The sequence below is a fragment of the Schistocerca gregaria genome, chromosome 5, assembly GCF_023897955.1.
Source record: "Schistocerca gregaria isolate iqSchGreg1 chromosome 5, iqSchGreg1.2, whole genome shotgun sequence".
Lineage (NCBI taxonomy): Eukaryota > Metazoa > Arthropoda > Insecta > Orthoptera > Acrididae > Schistocerca > Schistocerca gregaria.
This window is the reverse complement of record NC_064924.1, coordinates 519,041,463-519,062,670: the sequence shown is the minus strand read 5'-3', so window position 1 is coordinate 519,062,670 and position 21,208 is coordinate 519,041,463. Positions and strand designations below refer to the sequence as shown.

General features: G+C 40.0%; 1 protein-coding gene across 12 annotated transcripts in view; it reads left to right on the top strand.

Annotated features, from left to right (window-relative positions):
• Positions 1-21,208, top strand: part of LOC126272755 (membralin) — a 486,429-nt gene that overhangs the window by 38,602 nt on the left and 426,619 nt on the right. For all 12 annotated transcript variants that reach the window (XM_049975869.1, XM_049975862.1, XM_049975866.1 and 9 more), the window contains exon 3: positions 18,134-18,372. In XM_049975869.1, coding sequence (XP_049831826.1) covers positions 18,134-18,372 — 239 coding nt within the window. The remainder of the gene's footprint in view (positions 1-18,133; positions 18,373-21,208) is intronic.

Here is a 21,208-nt window from a genome sequence, read left to right as displayed (position 1 = left end):
CACAGCATCTGGCACACCCGCTACCCCTGCTACAGCAGCCTCACCATCCAGCCCGTCCACTGCCAGACAGCACCCAGCTGCTCACAGTTAGGTGAAGGATTGGGGGCACAGCGATAGTATAAATAGTACATGATGTGCAAGATATTTACATTTCTTTAGATGATGATGAATATGACACTCTTCGAAATGTCACAGTATTTTAACCCACCACCAGTCTGAAAACTCGCAAGAGCTTTTCATCAATATAAGTGTTTTTAACCAGTGATGTAACAGCTATTTTTAGTGTATGTGGGGAGGGGGGGGGGGGGTGTCAAGGAATGTATTTTCTGATAGTTGGGGGAGCAAGGAAACCCATTCTAATGTGAGTTAGACATCTTTCAACAAAATCATTAAGCAAATAATATGTGTTCGATTGTGGGCGAAGGTCTTAGGGAGCCAGTACTACATTGTTGTACAAAGAGAAACATCTCATTAATTTTAGAAGTCTTGAATATGGACCCAATTTTAACATCCTGCTTCTTGGAAACAATTTCATTTTCAAAAAGACATTGGTTTACTCTTCTCTGAGATCAGTTACCAGCAGTAGTTCAAATTTACTGAAAAATAAGTAAGAATTGGCCATCGATAAACCTCTTTGCTACTACTACTACTACTACTACTACTACCACCACCACCACCACCACCACCACCACCACCACTCCTACTGATGTTCTAAATCCCTGTGATAATTTATTTGAAACAGAAGAGGGCATTTATTTTTAGACTCCAAAAATTTTACATACAATTCCGGAACATAGCTTTTCACACTTTGAGAAACAAATGTTTCATGACATCCGTGAAATTAATTTTCCCAGCTATCTTGACAAACAAGGAGGAGGAGTTGATGGAGTTTATTTTAAATTGTTTCAAGCTACTGAATGACATCTCAGAGGACGTTGACACTATTGGAACAGTCATAATCAGAATAATTTGGTGAATAACTTCCTGAAACAGTTCTTTAACTCTGATGTAATCTGCAGTAAGTTGTCCTCAGAATAGAGAATGCATGGTTGGTTTATTAATCAGTTGTAATGATTTACAGCATTTTGTACTGTGCATGCAGCCGTCCAGGTTAAAGTGTGTTGTGTGTACTCCAGGCAACTCTTCCAAGCATAGTGGAGTATCTGTTTGGTAGGACTTTCCAAGTATCTCCTCAAGACTGCATAGTCACTTTAGATCCTCTTGATTGAACTTTAAATCCGTTTCAGAAAGAGATCACGAATATTAAACGTATCCTTCTTGAATCTTTGTTCATACAAGCTTTCAGGAACTGGTGATTTTGCTGTGTGTTTCAGTGTTGGGGAATTTTTCATGTCTGAGAGATTTTTGGGTCTCTCAGGTTTAGTTTCTGAGACACTAACAGCATATCAAACTTATGATGTAAAATTTGTGAATGGCTGCGGTAAAAGCTATGGGTAACTATATATAACTTGAGTATGCTTTGAACACCATTTTAGATTGCCGCCTCTTACCTCAAATGCCTCTTCTTGGTGAGTTATTGTCTTATTACTTCATTCTGATGGTCCAGATTCACCATGTCACTGTTGAGCTTGAATGTTCAGCTTTTCTGGACTTTATTCCATCTTGCAGGGAATGCTAAATGAAAGATCACAACTTCTACTCCGAGCTGTGAAATGACTTTGAATGAACTATCATTTGAACTCTTCCATGTTTCAAAGTTCATTACTTCTCATTAACGTATACACTGATGAGCCAAAATGTTATGGCCACAGCCCACTGTGATGTTGGATGTCACCTGGTGGCGTTGTGGCCATGTGATGTGGTAACAAAAGTATGTAACTGGAGCAGACTTGGACGGGGAATCACTCTGGTGAAGATAAGGCTGCAAATGGGGGAATCCATTGAGATAAGCCAGGTTGTTATTATTATGCAGAGCCTGTGAAAGGGTATCTTGAAAATACTGAAGCTGATCGAATGTTCATGTGCTGCAGTCGTGAGCATCTATGGAAACTACCACTGGGTGCTAAATGGTTGGACATCTATGACTCTTCACAGAACGTGGGGTTCAAAGGCTTGTCTGCTCTGTAAAGTAGGATAGATGGTGATGTTTGGCATCTATGGCAGAAGAGCAAATTAGTACTGCACGCACAAGTGTTTCAGAACACACTGTTCATCATACATTGCTGAATGTGGAGCTCCACAGGAGACCACTTCCTATGTGTTCATATGTTGACGCAATGACATCATTTACAATTGCAGTGGGCATGGGACCATTGACATTCGACCATCAACCAGTGGAAACGTTTTGGCTCTTCAGGCGAATCACATTTTTGTTACATTAGGTTGATAGTCGTCTCCACAAGTGCCATCATCAAAGTGTATGACTGCTCAAAACATGCAGTGTGCCACAGATGCAGGCTGGTGGGAGCGGTATTATGCTGTGGGAGACATTCTCCTATGCTTGCATGGGACACGTGGTAATAATCGAAGACACGCTGACGGCTGTGAACTATCTGCATTTTTTCATGCTTGATGTCTTCCCCAATGGTGCAGTCATCTTTTAACAGTATAATTGTCCATGAGTTGGAATTAGAACCAAGCTACAGAAGTTTGGAGATCATTATATTTAATTAATTAATGTCTCGGTGACCAAATTCACCTGATGTAATTGCTGTGAGACTCACCTGGGTCACTATCGGGTGCCATCGCTTTGTACGCAAATCAGCAGCCAATTGTTTACTTGTATTACAGTATTACATGACCTGTGAATAGCTGACCAATGCCACATACCTCCACAAAACTACCAACAAACTGTCAGATTCCTGATACAGAGAGTCAATGATGTACTTTGTTCCAAAGATGGACAGATAAGCTATTACAAAGGGGTCATCAGTGTATTAAAGTAGCTAAAATGGCCTACATTAATGATAAGATACATCACTTGTTAAAACACATCTGCCTTCAAAGGTGTACAGGCGGTTGATGGTATATTCAACCCATGACACCTTCAGCTGAAAGCATCATGGTGTAAACATATGCACCCAGCTGGTAGATGCTGTGCGTTCACCACCAACATACCTCAGCTCTCCCATTGCATCTGCGCCAGAATAAAGTGTCATGGACAGTGTACCTATTTCCTCTACCACGATCATCTTTTACTGGGACAATTCTTCATTGTGGACCAGGATACTTGGTAAAACATTGTGATAAACTACAACTCTTCTTCAGTCCTTTGGTTTGCAATATTTCCTTTTAGAACATCTACAGAACACTTTGCCTAGTTGAATTAAAATCTGGATTCTGTAGAGATCTGGTCAATGCATAGTTTTAAACACATCAGCAGACAGTCTCAAACATTTTGAAATGCTTTATGTAGCCCCATAGGACTGACTGTCTTTTTTATTTAACTGTGCTTTGTGCCTTCAGTACTTCTGTCACTGTTTTCTTGACCCAGTCATAGCTTTATCTCAATTGTTTCAAAGATTGTACCCTTACAGCTCAGTGGAGGGTAGACACTTTGGGATCAGCCATTGAAGGGATCAGCCATTGAACTTTGGATTTGATTTCAACTTGTTGAAAACCATATTATAGTGCATTATCTTCCTACATATTTTTCCGTTCCATGGATACCAGAATTATGTTTCATGCCTACCAAGACATCACAGCTTCTCGGAACTTCCTTTAGTGCAAGATGCAAACAATGGTTACTGCAAGGGCAGGGAGTGGTGAAACTAAGTTTTGAAAATACTCACAAGTTGCACTTAGTATCCTTTATTTACTGGTTTTGCTCTTCAAATGAACAAGTGCATCATCAGAATATACACTGTAAAAGCTACAATTTGAGATACGCTATACTATGGATGTAACATATACTATTTACAGTCAATTTAATTTTAGTGGCATTAGTGACATCATTTGCTACTGTACTTCAAACATACACTAGTGGCCACTAAAATTGCTACACCAAGAAGAAATGCAGATGATAAACGGGTATTCATTGGACAAATATATTATACTAGAACTGACATGTGATGACATTTTCACCCAATTTGGGTGCATAGATCCTGAGAAATCAGTACCCAGAACAACCACCTCTGGCCGTAATAACGGCCTTGATGCGCCTGGGCATTGAGTCAAACCGAGCTTGGATGGCATGTACAGGTACAGCTGTCCACGCAGCTTCAACACAATACCACAGTTCATCAAGAGTAGTGACTGGCATATTGTGACGAGCGAGTTGCTCGGCCACCATTGACCAGATGTTTTCAATTGGCGAGAGATCCGGAGAATGTGCTGGCGAGGGCAGCAGTTGAACATTTTCTGTATCCAGAAAGGCCCGTACAGGACCTGCAACAAGCGGCCGTGCATTATCCTCCTGAAATGTAGGGTTTCACAGGGATCGAATGAAAGGTAGAGCCATGGATTGTAACACATCTGAAATGTAATGTCCACTGTTCAAAGTGCCGTCAGTACGAACAAGAGGTGACCGAGACGTGTAACCAATGGCACCCCATACCATCACGCCGGGTGATATGCCAGTGTGGCAATGACGAATACACGCTTCCAATGTGGCTTCACCACGATTTCGCCAAACACGGATGCGACCATCATGATGCTGTAAACAGAACTTGATTCATCCTAAAGAATGACGTTTTGCCATTCGTGCACCCAGGTTTGTCATTGAGTAAACCATCGCAGGCACTCCTGTCTGTGATGCAGCGTCAAGGGTAACCACAGCCATGGTCTCTGAGCTGATAGTGCATGCTGCTGCAAACGTCATCGAACTGTTCGTGCAGATAGTTGTTGTCTTGCAAACGTCCCCATCTGTTGACTCAGGGATCGATACATGGCTGCACGATCCGTTACAGCCATGCGGATAAGATGCCTGTCATCTCGACTGCTAGTGATATGAGGCCGTTGGGATCCAGCACGGCATTTGGTATTACCCTCCTGAACCCACCGATTCCATGTTCTGCTAACAGTCATTGGATCTCGACCAACGTGAGCAGCAATGTTGCGTATACGATAAACCGCAATCGCTATAGGCTAGTCCGACCTTTATTAAAGTCAGAAACGCGATGGTACGCATTTCTCCTCCTTACACGAGGCATCACAACTACTTTTCACCAGGCAATGCCAGTCAACTGCTGTTTGTGTATGAGAAATCGGTTGGAAACTTTCCTCATGTCAGCACGTTGTAGGTGTCGCCACCGGCGCCAACCTTGTGTGAATGCTCTGAAAAGCTGATCATTTGCATATCACAGCATCTTCTTCCTGTTGGTTAAATTTCACGTCTGTAGCATGTCATCTTCGATCTTTAGTGCAGTCAACCAACTTTAAATGCAAGTCACCATACTGGAAATAGAATACGATGTGGAATCCAAAATTTTCGGGACTGGTGGTGCCCATCTGGAAAGTAGGAGTAGTAGATCTTTGCACCGCTAGGTGGCGAGAGCTGCATATCTGAGGAGTCTGTGTGGAGTGGCTTTCATCTGGGAGGATGAGTTGCGTCTCCACAGTGATTTTCATAATACTCTGTGTTTGGTGTGTGGTGGTTTTACAATGGATCTGCAAACAGAACAGCATGTGTGTATAAAATTCTATGCGAATCTTGGGAAAAGTGCTTTGGAGACCCTTGGAATGATTCAACAAGTGTTTGGGGGACAGAGCATGGGCTGTACGCATGTGTTGAGTGGCATGCTTGGTTCACAGCCGGCTGTACAGACGTCGAAGATGACACACACACTGGAAGGCCTGTTAGCCACACAATGTTAGACATTGTTGCCAAACTTCAACAATTGATTCGTGCGGATCGACATTGAACCATTCAAGACCTTGCAAATGAAGTGGTTATTGGTTACGGGACATGTCAATGAATGTTAACTGATGAATTGGGAGTGCATCGTGTCGCTACAAAATTTGTGCCAAGGATCTTGACTGCGATCAGAAAGCACGGCATGTTGAAGTGTGCACGGAGCTTTGTCAGACTGCATCTGATGATCCAACCTTCTTGTCACGGGTTATCACTGTTGATGAGAGGTGGATGTACGGATATGACCAAGAAACAAAGCAACAATCGTCCCAGTGGAAGAGCCCGGGTTCTTCAAGACCCAAAAAAATGAGACAGGTGAAGAGCAAAGTGAAGAGCATGATCATTGTTTTCTTTGATACCTAGGAAATTGTGCACAAAGAATTCATCCCACCCAACCAAACAGTGAATTCCGTGTGCTACTGTGATGTTTTGCAATGGCCCCGTGGAAACGCACTGTGATGACGGCCAGAACTTTGGCGTCAACGGAACTGGGTGCTGCATCACGACGATGCACCCTGTCACATGACCTTGCTCACCACGACCTTTTTAGCAAAAAACATCATGGCACTTTTACCCCACCCACCGTACTCATCAGATTTGACACCTTGTGACTGTCAGTTCAACACTCTAGAGAGGGTTCAAGAAGCATCGCTGGCAGTGATAAACACCATCAAAGAACAGGACTTCCAGAAAAGTTTGACCAGTGGCAGAAGTGCTGGGACTGGTGTGTACGTATGGATGGGACCTACTTCGAGGATGGGAACTACTTCGAGGGAGATGGTGACTATTTGTGCAAAGGTAAGGTTTTCAACAGATGGCAGCAACAGTCCTGAAAATTTTGGATATCACCTCTTATGTCCTTTACGTAACAAAGTATAAGTTATCTGTATTATCACAATTTATGTCTTTTACATTGTTTGTTTATATGATGCTCTTGTTCATTTGAAGAGCGAAACTGGTAAATAAAAAATACTAAGTGCAGGTTGCGGCTTCATGTTTAATACCTTTTTGCTCAGTTGTGGACCAACTCTTGGCAGCCAGTGACCACCTCCATCTAATAAACTTCATGTGATTAAGGGGACTGCTGCCATGTGTTTTTCCCTCCACCTCTTGCAACAGGGATCTACCATCCTCTGAATCCTCTGCTGCCTTTGTATCAGTGCCATACCAGGTTGACCCATGGGTTTTTGCTCCATAATGACCCCTGCTCCCTTTGTAGATGCTGGTGCAGCCACCTCCCCCCCCCCCCCCCCCCCCCCGTATGGTGATATATATTTTGCTGGACTACCCCCACCTTTCATCCTTTCACACTAAAAAAAGCTCTCCCACACTCCTTGTCACAGGTGTTAGCAATGACCCTTTCGTGGTTACATCTGTGTTCAGCTTTTTCGTGACTGTGGTCTGTCCATCCAGATTTGAGTACCTAAATTCCTTTCGCATTTTGGAGCCCTTCAGTTAGCAATGGCTTTGGTTTGCGATGCCTTTGGCTGTGCCTCCATACCATCCAGGTTCCCCCTACACCCTTTTCCCTACATTTTGTCTGGTCTTTTGTGTCATTTTGTTTCCCTTTTCCTTGCGCTTTCTTCCGCTGGTGTTTTCCCCGTTGTCGTGGTCATAGTATGGAATGGGGATCTGGATGGGTCGGTGGCAGTGCCAGCGCCCCTATAACGCGTAGCATCACTTGGGCGCTTGCTGCTCTTGCTCTTTACACCCTCCCTCGCCCACCTGTTCTTTACCCTTCCTACTTAATAATTTTTTGTTTGCTGTAAAGTGTATATACATACATACTTTGAAAGGCATTGTGTGGTCCTTCATACCAATATAAGTTGTATTCCATTCACACGTCAAACAACACCTGAATCTGATTTACCTTATCCTCTTCTACCTTTTTTTGTTTCCATGTTCCAGCATGTTTTCTTCTATACATTGTTTTAAATGTCTTCTGTCTACTTGTAATGTCTTTCGGCTGAAGAGCAGCATCAATGCTGGTGCGAGCCCTCCCCAGATGGGGATTTGCAAATACACTGTTGTTGTTGTTGTTGTTGTTGTGGTGGTGGTCTTCAGTCCTGAGACTGGTTTGATGCAGCTATCCATGCTACTCTATCCTGTGCAAGCTTCTTCATCTCCCGGTACCTACTGCAACTTACATCCTTCTGAATCTGCTTGGTGTCTTCATCTTTTGGTCTCCCTCTACGATTTTTACCCTCCACGCTGCCCTCCAATACTAAATTGGTGATCCCTCGATGTCTCAGAACATGTCCTACCAACCGATTCCTTCTTCTAGTCAAGTTGTGCCACAATCTCCTCTTCTCCCCAATTCTATTCAATACCTCCTCATTAGTTATGTGATCTACCTATCTAATCTTCAGCATTCTTCTGTAGCACCACATTTCAAAAGCTTCTATTCTCTTCTTGTCTAAACTATTTATCGTCCACATTTCACTTCCATACATGGCTACATTCCATACAAATACTTTCAGAAAAGACTTCCTGACACTTAAATCTATACTCGATGTTAACAAATTTCTTTTCTTCAGAAACGCTTTCCTTGCCATTGCCAGTCTACATTTTATATCCTCTCTACTTCGACCATCATCAGTTATTTTGCTCCCAAAATAGTAAAACTCCTTCACTACTTTAAGTGTCTCATTTCCTAATCTAATTCCCTCAGCGTCACCCGACTTAAATCGACTACATTCCATTATCCTCGTTTTGTATTTGTTGATGTTCATCTTATACCCTCATTTCAAGACACTGTCCATTCCGTTCAGCTGCTCTGCCAAGTCGTCTGCTGTTTCTGGCAGAATTGCAATGTCATCGGAGAACCTCAAAGTTTTTATTTCTTCTCCATGGATTTTAATTCCTATCCCAAATTTTTCTTTTGTTTCCTTTACTGCTTGCTCAATATACAGATTGAATAACATCGGGGATAGGCTACTACCCTGTCTCACTTCCTTCCCAACCACTGCTTCCCTTTCATACCCCTCGACTCTTATAACTGCCATCTGGTTTCTGTACAAATTGTAAATAGCCTTTTGCTCCCTGTATTTTACCCCTGCCACCTTCAGAATTTGAAAGAGAGTATTCCAGTCAACATTGTCACAAGCTTTCTCTAAGTCTACAAATGCTAGAAATGTAAGTTTGCCTTTCCTTAATCTTTCTTCTAAGATAAGTCGTAGGGTTAGTATTGCCTCACGTGATCCAACATTTCTCCGGAATCCAAACTGATCTTCCCCAAGGTCAGCTTCTATCAGTTTTTCCATTCGTCTGTGAAGAATTTGCATTAGTACTTTGCAGCTGTGACTTATTAAACTGATAGTTCGGTAATTTTCAAATCTGTCAACACCTGCTTTCTTTGGGATTGGAATTATTATATTCTTTTTGAAATCTGAGGGTATTTCGCCTGTTTCATACATCTTGCTCACCAGATGGTAGAGTTTTGTCAGGACTGGCTCTCCCAAGGCTGTCAGTAGTTCCAATGGAATGTTGTCCACCCCGGGGGCCTTGTTTTGACTCAGATTTTTCAGTGCTCTGTCAAACTCTTCACGCAGTATCGTATCTCCCATTTCATCTTCACCTATATCCTCTTCCATTTCCATAATATTGTCCTCAAGTACATCGCCCTTGTATAGACCCCTATATACTCCTTCCACCTTTCTGCTTTCCCTTCTTTGCTTAGAACTGGGTTTCCATCAAAGCTCTTTATATTCATGCAAGGTCTCTCTAATTTTCCTGTAGGCAGTATCTATCTTACCCCAAGCCCTCTAGCCATCCCTGCTTCGCCATTTTGCACTTCCTGTCAATCTCATTTTTGAGACATTTGTACTCCTTTTTGTCTGCTTCATTTACTGTATTTTTATATTTTCTCATTTCATCAATTAAATTCAATATTTCTTCTGTTATCCAAGGATTTTTACTAGCCCTTGTCTTTTTACCTCTGCTGCCTTCACTATTTCATCCCTCAAAGCTACCCATTCTCCTTCTACTGTATCTCTTTCCCCTATTCCTGTCAATTGTTCCTTTATGCTCTCCCTGAAACCCTGTACTACCTCTGGTTCTTTCAGTTTATCCAGGTCTCATCTCCTTAAATTCCCACCTTTTTGCAGTTTCTTCAGTTTTAATCTACATTTCATAACCAATAGATTCTGGCCAGAGTCCACATCTGCCCCTGGAAATGTCTTACAATTTAAAACCCGGTTCCTAAATCTCTGTCTTAGCATTATATAATCTATCTGAAACCTTTTAGTATCTCCAGGGTTCTTCCATGTATACAAGCTTCTTTCATGATTTCTGAACTGAATGTTAGCTATGATTAAGTTATGCTCTGTGCAAGATTCTACCAGGCGCCTTTCTCTATCATTTCTTAGCACCAATCCTTATTCACCTACTACGTTTCCTTCTCTACCTTTTCCTTTTCTCGAATTCCAGTCACCCATGAGTATTAAATTTTCATCTCCCTTCACTACCTGAATAATTTCTTTTATCTCATCATACATTTCATCAATTTCTTCGTCATCTCAGGCTAGTGATGATTGTAAGCATTTAGGTGGCCAAGGAGAACTTTGGATAATTAATTGGAAAGAGCAGCCGTAACTCGTCCCTGAAGGCAAGCTCTTAGAGGCAGTTGAACCAGTTTCATTGAGAAACAAACGTGCTCTGCTGCCACTGCAGACTACACAGGAGGGAAAGCTACTGTTGTCCTACCAATAGTATTTGGCTGAACAGAGGAACAACATTGGTGAATGATAGCCATTCTAGGTCAAGTTTTGGATGCTTTCAAGTCAGGAGAGGGGAAAAGACAGATCAAGCAATCGTCCAACAACTAACCAATGCTTATATACTGTAGTGTGTTGTCAGCTGAATGATGGATAATCCAGGTGGAAGTGGAGATGGCACTGCGTGATGAGGTCCTTGAACCTTCAGAAATAGTTGGTCCTCTCATGTAGTCCTTGTAAAGAAGTAGAATGGCACACGACATTACTGTGTTGACTACCTACAAATGAACAAAATAATGAAGAAAGATATCTACCAGTTGCTTTGCACTGATGACACCATAGATTGCTTGTGAAAGGAACACAGTATTTCTCCACTGTGGATATGAAGTAAGGCTATGGGCAAATAGAGGTTGATGAGGCTGACTAGAAAAAGGATGTCTTCATAGCTTTCGATGGCATCTACGAGATCAAAGTAATGCCATTTAGATGTGTAATTCTCCAGTGACTTTCAAACATATTATGGACAGCTTGCCTTGACACCTGAAATGGATATGTCTTTGCCATCTGGATGACACTGTTATTTTTTGGAGACATATGCTTTGGGCTGACTTGACCATATATGATGTGTTAGTGGTCCAAGAACTTTTAGCTTTGTACTCTTTAATTATGTAAAAGCCAAAATCTAGATAGAACAGAAGAAAAATGCAGCAATATATAGTCAGATGGCGGTTTGTTCTTTCAAAACATACTGTATGATTGACTGTGGCTCAGCACCATGGAAATGTATGAAGAACACCTAAGCTGCCTGGCAGCCATGTTGAAGTGTGTTCAGACTTGTAGGCCTCCTCCTAAATCCAAAAAAGTACCTCTTCACCACCCAAGAAGTAAAGGTCTTGGAGCATCTAGTGAATGGTGGTGTGGTCTGTCCTGATCCAGAGAAAATAAGAGCAGTCACAGATTTTCCAGTTCATTCACACATTCATAATGTGAGAAGTTTTCTTGGAATGTGCTCATACTACTGGCAATTCACAAAGGACTCCGTACCAAGGCATATCCCTTGCAAGAACTACTGCAGGGACATGCCAATTTTCATGGTATGAGGTGCAAGAAAGATCTTTCCTTGTCCTTAAGGGGGTGCAAATGTCTTCTCCAACCCAAGCATTGTATGATGAAAAAGCCAAGGCAGAACATCACACTAATGCTTGCGGTCATAGCATAGATGTACTTGTAGTGCAAATTCAGGAAGATGCTGAAAAGGTGATAACTTTTGTTTCCAGAGTACTCTCCAACTGCAAGATGAACTACTCTACAACTGAGAAAGAATGTCATGCAGTCATTTGAGCCATCGGAAAATTCTGGCCACATTTAATTAGCAAACTATTCACCACTGTGACAAACTACCATTATCTGTGGTGGCTTATTAGCCTACAGGATCCACCAGGTTGAGTAGTAAGATGGAAACTGAGGTTTCAGGAGTACATCATCACAGTAGTACAGAAAAGCAGATGCAAACACAAGGCTGCCGACTGCATTTCATTGAATTCTGTGACAGAACACAGTAGTGTGGATGAAATTTTAGTCACTTTGCAGTAAATGACATTGCTGTTGAACTGAGGGAGATCCAATGCTGCTGAAAACCTTGAGAGCCCTGCGTGATGAGGAACCAACAAAAGGAGAAATCTAGTCAGTTAATGAAGCACTGTGTAAGAGGAGCTGTGATCCAATGGGTTAGAAATGGTTGCTCGTTGTGCCAGCTCATCTGTGGCAAGGTGTCCTGAAGTATTTCCACAATGCTCCAACATTGGTTCATTTGGGAGTCGTGAAGACCATAGGCAGAATCAGACACAGGTATCACTGGCCAGATCTATACCAGTCTGTTAGATACTATGTAAGCTATTATAAGGAATGCAAACTATGGCAATACATGCTGCAGTTACCTTCAATGTATCTGGTATCAATATTACCTACAGCAGCATCATTTCGCCAAATTTGAAATTCATATCTTGGGGAGGTTCTGTTTATTTACTGGTCTCTAATTGTGGAAAAGTTTTCCATTCAAAACTAGTATCAGGGATCATTTCATGTCCTGACATCACCCACACCATGATAACTGTCTATCATCCAGAAATGAATGGCCCCACAGAACACTATAATAAAACATTGACAGATATGCTCTTGATGTACATTGATGTTGAACAAAGAGATTGAACTACAGTACTGCCTGCCGTGTCATTCACATACAACTAAGAGAAGCAAGATATCGTAGGCTCCACACTGTTCCTTCTCCTCCATTGTCACAAGGCTGAAACAACAGTGAGTACACTGTTTCCATTTCAACTGAATTATATGCAGGATGACTGCATGAAATGCCTCATGACCAGGACCGAAGAAGTAAGGTAGCTAGTTTATGTATGGACATGGATGCCCAAGAAAAAGACTGAGAGCTCTGTAATGGTAAGCACCGGTCAGTGGGTATGGATATTTACACCTGTGCAGAAAGTGGGACTATCGGAGAAGTTACCGAAGCCCTACTTTTAGCCATATTGCATCCTTATTTGCTTTCTGATAACCTGCAACTTCTGTTTTAAAAATATTGTGTGTGAATGAATACAAAGCATTTTTCATACGAGTGATTTTGCCTGAACCTGTGCTGTTTCTTTGAGAGTAGCCCATTCTCACCCAGGAAAATTCGAAAGTTAGAGTAGAAAGAAACTTCCACGTGGGAAAAATATATTAAAAACAAAGATTCCAAGACTTACCAAGCGGGAAAGTGCCGGCAGACAGGCACAATGAACAAAACACACACACAGAATTACTAGCTTTCGCAACCGATGGTTGCCTCTTCAGGAAAGAGGGAAGGAGAGGGAAAGACGAAAGGACTTTCCGCTCCCAGGATTGGAATGACTCCTTACCCTCTCCCTTAAAACCCACATCCTTTCGTCTTTCCCTCTCCTTCCCTCTTTCCTGAAGAAGCAACCATTGGTTGCGAAAGCTAGTAATTCTGTGTGTGTGTTTGTGTGTTTTATTCATTGTGCCTATATATTATATATATAAGTTTTTTTTCTGAAATTATAGCTCTGCATGTAAAGATCTCATACTGTTTGACATATCACTGATATATATTAAAACAGTATCAATTCTAATTTGCTTGTCTTTGGAAATGTTGTGCTAATGGTTCAATAACTCCAGTAAAATACTAATTTTAGTCAAGATGTGTATTTCCTTTACCCCTTGTGTCATGTTTATGAAGTACGATTACAACTGATTGTGTATTCCTGGTATTCCCAGCGATTCTAACTTTTTGAATAGAATTTTATCATTGGTTGAGCCAGATACTTTCAGTAGATGTATGAATATCATTGCAATTCAGTTATCTTTTTGATGTCTAATTCCATTGGGAACCATGTACAGCACGACCATATTATTGTCAATATAACTTGGATAAATGGCAGCATCGGTCATAAAGATTGAAATCCTGTATTTTACAGATCAATTTCTGTCACTGTGTGACCATCTTCAGTGCTAAAAATACATAAGAACCATTAAACATGAGGATCTTAACACAAACATGGCCCTATTTAGAACTACCATCAAAAAAATACAGAAACAGGAAAACATATACAAATATACAAATTCTTGTAGGCCTATATCATAATAACACAACATATTCCATAATGTGTACATGTACTGTGACAATTACTTCAAACAGGTGCCTTCACATTTACTTCATACAGTAGTTTTGAAATTACAGAAGAACCTATATTGTGACCTTCATAGTTACCGGTCCAGCATACAGTGAAATTGTAGCTTACACAGCCAACTATATAAGCTCAGTACAGCAAAACAACCATCATAGTGCCCTCTACATTCTGAAGCACTCATCATGTAGATGTAAAATGCAACAAAATACCAATAATAGAAAAAACCAAAGCTTACATAAAAATAACCTTTAAAATCAATGACAATTTTACTGTCAGTAGTCTTAGCAAACTTTGAAAACGCATTACAGACATAATAAAAATACAATACATTACAGCTTCTGACATAATGTACAAGATAAAATTTTTTATGGGAATATGCTTAACGTAAAAGCACATAGTAATTTCTTAAAACCAAATACAGAAATGTTATCATCAGAAACATTCTTTTTACATTCCCAAAAATATCAACTGCATGTAAAAACATTAATCCTTTGCAGTGGGTTGTTATGCCCTCTCTTATCATAATTGAAGACTTGACCAACCTTATGATTGACATTATCATTGCAAATTATTAACTTGTATGTACAAAAGGTAATAATAAGACATCAACAAAAATACAATACAATGTTCTCCCATATTATGTATTGCCCCTGCAATACTGTTATTTTTAATGTGCAAAACTGATGTTAAATGCCAGTAATGATGAAGTGGGTGTTATGTGATACATTTGATTAATCTGGGCCATGCTCCTCCGACTTGACATCACAACTTAAATTGCTGCACAAGGTGGGGAAAAAAGACAGATATCTTGATCTCCCTGAGGAGATGGAGATTTTCTGTAGTTTGAAATCTTGAAATTGCATGTTGCTTAACAAGCAGTCAGTTACAAAAAGCACCCATTTTTGGGTGCACTTTGAGAGCTGCCTGGTGTGTGGCAGGAAGGCTGTCCTCATGGCCAGCAACGAGATGGAAGATTAGCTGGTATGATGCTTCTATGCAGTGCAACATGCTGATTCATGCAACGAGCGTAAACTTGGTAATTTTTTGCTGTACGTATTTAAACGGGAGCAAATGGTGGATATCACTTTTATTTTTGAGCCCTATTAGCAATTTATATTTAGTATGTGCCTGTTTATTCATTGAAGTTACCACAATTCCACACTTCGTCATTACTGAATTTTAACATTGATTTATCACGTTAAAAACAGCAGTATTACAGGTCCAGTACGTATGGGAGATAATTGTATTTTGTTATTACTTTTTGGAAATGCCTGTTGGGAATGTAATCTGATAATGTCAATATTGGATTGGTCAAGTCTTCGAGTATGATAAGAGAGGGTGCAATGTCCCATTGTAAAGGTTTATGTTTTACATCTAATCAATGGTTTTGAAAATGAAAAAGCCTGTTTCTGAGGTTAACTTTTCTGTATTTGATTTTAAGAGATTACTAGATATATTTTTATAAATTTTTCTTGTGCTTTATGTCAGAGGGCGTAATTTATTGTATTTTTATTATGCACTGTGTTTTTAAAGTTTGCTAAGACCTCCGAAAGTAAAATTGTCATGTGATTTTAAAGGTTATTTTTATGGAAGCTTTCGTTTTTTCTATTATTGTTATTTTGCAGTATTTTATGTCTGTGTGGTGTACACTTTAGAAACAGAGTGCACTTTGATGGTTGTTTTGCTGTACATACCTTATCTATTTGGCTGTGTAAGCTACAAGCTCACTATATGTTGGACCGGCAACTATGAAGGTCAGAAGATAGGTTCTTTTGTAATTTCAGAACTACCGTATGAAGTAAAAGTGAAGATAGCTATTGGAAGTAATTATCACCTTGTATGTTACACCTTATATAATATGTTGTGTTGTTACGACATGGGCCTACAAGGTGTGAAGAGTCTGGTATATACGAGAATTTGTATATTTGTATGTGTTTTCCTGATTCAGTATTTTTTGATGGTGGTTCTAAATAGGGCCACATTTGTGGTAAGATCCTCTGTTGGTTCTTATTTATTTTTAGCACTGAAGATGGTCACACAGTGACTGAAATCAATCTGTAAAATAAAGGATTTCTATCTTTACGGCCAATGCTGCCATTTATCCAAAATATATTGACAGTTATCTTTGCAAGTGTATCATTTGCAACTTCTGTAAATTCCACGTGACTTATCCTGTAGCACTCTACAAACGAATCTGTGTATTGTTGTTTTTCAAACTGATGACAGCAGGAAACTTGTCTGTAATTTTGCATATCTTGATTATATTTCCTTACTAACGACACTAACCTTGTCTGATTTAGATAATTTTAGGAAACATCTGAACTCAATGACATAATTTTATAATGTTTGTCATGTTCGCACTTCAAGCTCTCTGGTGAGCATTTATTTATTTATTCATTCATTCAGCAGCTGCATTGCTTTATATATATTTAAGTGTGTCACCTGTCTCAGGAATATATGATTGTAATTTCTATCTAGTACTTGGAAATAGTCTCTTGCAGAAGTCGATAATTTTTTTTTTGAATGATCCATTAATCATACCCCTTCACCCTCTCCATCTGCGACTCTTTCTTTATCTGATTGTTGATCTTTGTTATGCAATGCTTCACTTCACTTTAATTTTTTACGGTACACTTCTCCCCAGCTTTGATTGGTCAATAACCTTGGAGAATTAGTGCTTTGAGTTTTAAAATGCATACCTTTGCATTTCAGCTGATTTCTTCCAAACCTGCTTTATTAATTGGCAGAATTGCCAATTTTCAGGTGGATTGCAGTATTGTCTCTTTGTTGCCCTTCTGTATTGTTGATTATTTATCACATGGCAAAACTTTACAGAATGTTTAACTGTGTGTTTGTGATTTAAAGTGTAATATTGTAATAATATTTGTGTCTTGTCATAAAATTAATATTTTTGGACATTTGTACTGTCTCTGGAACTTCAGTTAACATGTAAAAAAACATGTCTACATTTCACTATTAGGTCAGTACAAAAAAAAAAAAAAAAAACAGAATGATTAAATTATCATAAAATTCAGTTCCTGTTGATTCAGTATTTGACAATTCATACTTTATCATTGCGAAGACTGGTGATGTCTGATTTAACAGCATGATTCTTCAACCCTTATGAAATTTGTTGGTAGCAGCATGTCCTTTCACGCGACGACAATATACATGTTAGACATCTGTGTATATGCACTGTTATTTAGTAATAGGTGCTGCTAAACTTTGAATTATTTTGTTGTATTTTCAATTCCCGACAAGTTTTGAGGAGGCAATATCTTAAACTGAGTGAGGTGGTGCAATGGTTAGCATACTGGACTTACACTCGGGAGGACAACAGTTCAAAGTCACATTAAGCCATCCTGATTTAGGTTTTTCCATGATTTCCCAAAATTGCACTAGGCATGTGCCCAGATGGTTCCTTTGAAAGGATCCAGCCAATTTCCTTTCTCCTCCTTCAAACAGTCAATGTCGATGGCACATTAAACCCTAGTCTTCTTTCCTTCCTTTTGCAATACCTTAATGTTTTTTTGTGGTTTTATGCACTTTTAGGTTTCTTGTATGTATGATTCTATTTAACATCTGGGAATCATCCAGCTATTCACTTTCTTCAAAGATTTTAGAGTATTAGCATCTGCATTTGTATCAGAGTTATTTGATTTGCTCTTTTCACTGTATTTATTTTTTACCTTAAATATTTTTGGAACAGCTCTTGCCTAGCTACCATTAAGTTAATCACTGTGCCAAAGGTTCATTATGGAGGATACATGTCAGAAATGCAACTGTAATGTATTTTGATTTGAAAATGCTATTGTTTCTCATTATGGGCTGTCTTATGTTGTTAGCTAGTCATTTTTGCTATTATATTAAACTGATGGCTAATAAAGCATGCCTTTCAATTCCAGGCCATTACAGCATTTTTTGTTTTGGCGTACATCCATGTTGTTTTTTCTCGGACACCAACAAACTGTTTGGAAAAAATAAAAGATGACTGGCCTCGAGAAGGAATCTTAAGAGTAGAAATATTAAGAAATGGAGGAGAGGATTATAACATAGAAAAATCTTATGCTAAAGAAGAAAAACTCAGGCAGGAAAACTCAGCAGCTGATCTGAGCACCGTAATAGGAATGCTTACACGAGATGGGTAAGAAAACATTCTACTTACAGTAGCTGTATGTGCTCAGTTATGTAACAGCTGAAGGATAGGCTATAATTGAGATGTATTAGTATTTTTGACCAGTGATTGTACTCTCTTGTGCAATACTAAGCAGTGGTTTGGCCACTGTTACCAGTGCTCTTTTGAAGCTGATGATGATGATGATGATGATGATGATGCGATGAAAGTCACTTGATAGTGCTGTAAACATTGGTCCATATAGCAAAATGTTTCAGAAAAGTTTTGCTGATGCTTTGTTCAATTTTTATTTGTTTGTTATTTTGATGTGTGTTTCTCACTACTTTCGTACTAATTGCACACATTAAGGTTGCCCTCTTGCAGCGGATGTGCCAGGAGCAAAAGCTTGTGAATGGCTTGTAGCACAGTGGCTGCTGGAACAAGCCCCACCTCCTCTTCCCAGGGCAGCCTCATTATGTAATGGGTTACATTTAGTAGTCACAGGCATTTCAGGAAAGGTTAAGAAATGACGAGGAAGTGTTTGAATTAAGTAGGATATTGTTTGAAAATTGAGCTTTAGATACAGAAAGTTCAACAAAAAACTTGTGCTGACAGAACAAATTGAATAGCAAGAAAAACAAGATTTTTTTTTGGACACTCAAAAGTACTGATAAAGTACTGAATGGACTATTAGACATATAAGACTTGGTATGGTGCAAATCGTGCTAGAAAGTTTGGATATCAGGTACAAAAATGGCTTAAATGCCAAAAAATGGGTATTACTATTAGATAGTAAGTCCAAGTAATAAGTGTAAGTAATAAGTAAGATTGGAATGAGTGGAAAAGGGGAATTCAAACCTGTCCATTCCAGGAAAGATAATTATAATGTGACACATTAGAAATCAATAGGAGTGCAAAAGGTGTCTTCTATTTTAATGTGCACATTAAAACAAATGTCCTTCAGTTGTCCCCATATAGCCAGTCCAGGTATACAACTAATTTGAAAGGTTAAAACCTTGTGCTACAAAGTGAATAACACAAAAAACCAAATTTTCAATATCACAGAATAATACTGTATGGAAAGTTCTGGTTGAGAATTATGAATTATTTAAGAATAAAGGAGAGCCCTAGACAACCTAAAAATGTATCCTAACATGATCATCCACCCAGCTGACTAAGGTTCCACCAATGTTGTGATGAACCGGAGTGAATTCCTTGAAGAAGCCCCCTGCCAGTTGTCCGACACCTCCACCTATGAGCTTTGCCGAAGTGATCCAATCCCAGAAATCCAACATAACCTCCAATCCCTGCAGAAATCCTTAGGCCCTTCCCAGAATCTTTCCCCTGAATCTGTCTCCCTACTCACCCGAGCAACAACCCACACACCCACCTTCTACATGCTCCCCAAAATCCACAAACCTAACACTCCTGGGTGCCCCATTGTGGTTGGTTACAGAAGTGCCACACTTCGTCATCCAAAACCACCCAGGACAAGAACGACTGAACCATGTGCTTCGTCAGGGATTTTATTATCCATCATCCTGCCCTGAAATGAGGGACATATTTGCCAAGATACTTCCATCCCCTCTCAGAGTGGTGTTCTGCCACCCATCCAACCTCCACAACATCCTAGTCACTCCCTATGCTCCTCATACCCCCGGTCCCCTGCTGCAGGCATCATACCCTTGTGGAAGATCCGGATGCAAGACCTGCCCACTCCACCCACCCAGTCTTGTCACAGGCTTATCCTACCCCACCAGAGGCTGGGCCATCTATGAAAGCAGCCATGTTATATACCAGCTATGTTATATACCAGCTATGTTATATATAAACTATGCTGCTACCATGGCACATCATTTTACAAGGGATGACAACCAACCAGATGTCAACTACAATGAATGGCCACTAACAAACTGTTGCCAAAAACAAGGTGGACCACGCAGTGGGACAACATGCAGCAGAGCACAACCTGTTATATTTTAGCGGCTGCTTCCCCACCACCAACTTTTCTGAGCTGCACGGATGGTAGCTATCCTTGCAGCACATCCTTCTATCCCGTAACCTCCCTGGCCTAAACCAACCTTCCAGTAGCATCCACGCGCTTGTGTGTGTGTGTGTGTGTGTGTGTGTGTGTGTGTGTGTGTGTGTGTGTTCTCCTATGAGCTTGAAAAAGGAAGTTAATTCCAAAGCTAGCAAAGTTCTGTAGCTTTTGTTTGTTTACCCATCGACGATACAACGCTTCTGTCTTTTCGACGAGTCCTCTCCTTTATTACTAACATCATAGAGTAATACTGAAATAAATACATCGGTCCCTTAAATTGACAATCATATTTCAAACAATGCAACACACGCACACATGCAAACACACATGTACGAACGCTCACATTAGCTTCACAGTTACAATTGAATTCCAGCATTTAAAACCCTTTATCAGAGGAATAGGTGCTTACCCACATTATGACAGTGGCAGCATGCGGGTATAAAACTAAGCTCCACAACAGCCACGTGTACATTGCAGTTACTAACACAAGTGCATTACAGACTTTAAACTTTCTTAGAAAATGTGGGGGTTATTCATTAGTAACCATATCTGATGTAACCAATATACATCGAAGTTTTAGCCTTGTGCATTCTCCTATGCAGTAGGTAAGACATAAATTCAGTCATAGTGCCTCGAATTTAACATTATTGTGGTGAAACTGCTAATCAGAAAACAATGAAAATACAGAATGATTGGTTGTATTTTTAAATGAGCATAGGAAATTTTTCAAGAAATTACAGTCTGGCTTCTGTGACTTCAGGAAGTTGGCATTCGCAAAAAAATACTTGAAAAAGCCCATTTTCTTTCGAGTATTTCTGCATATAT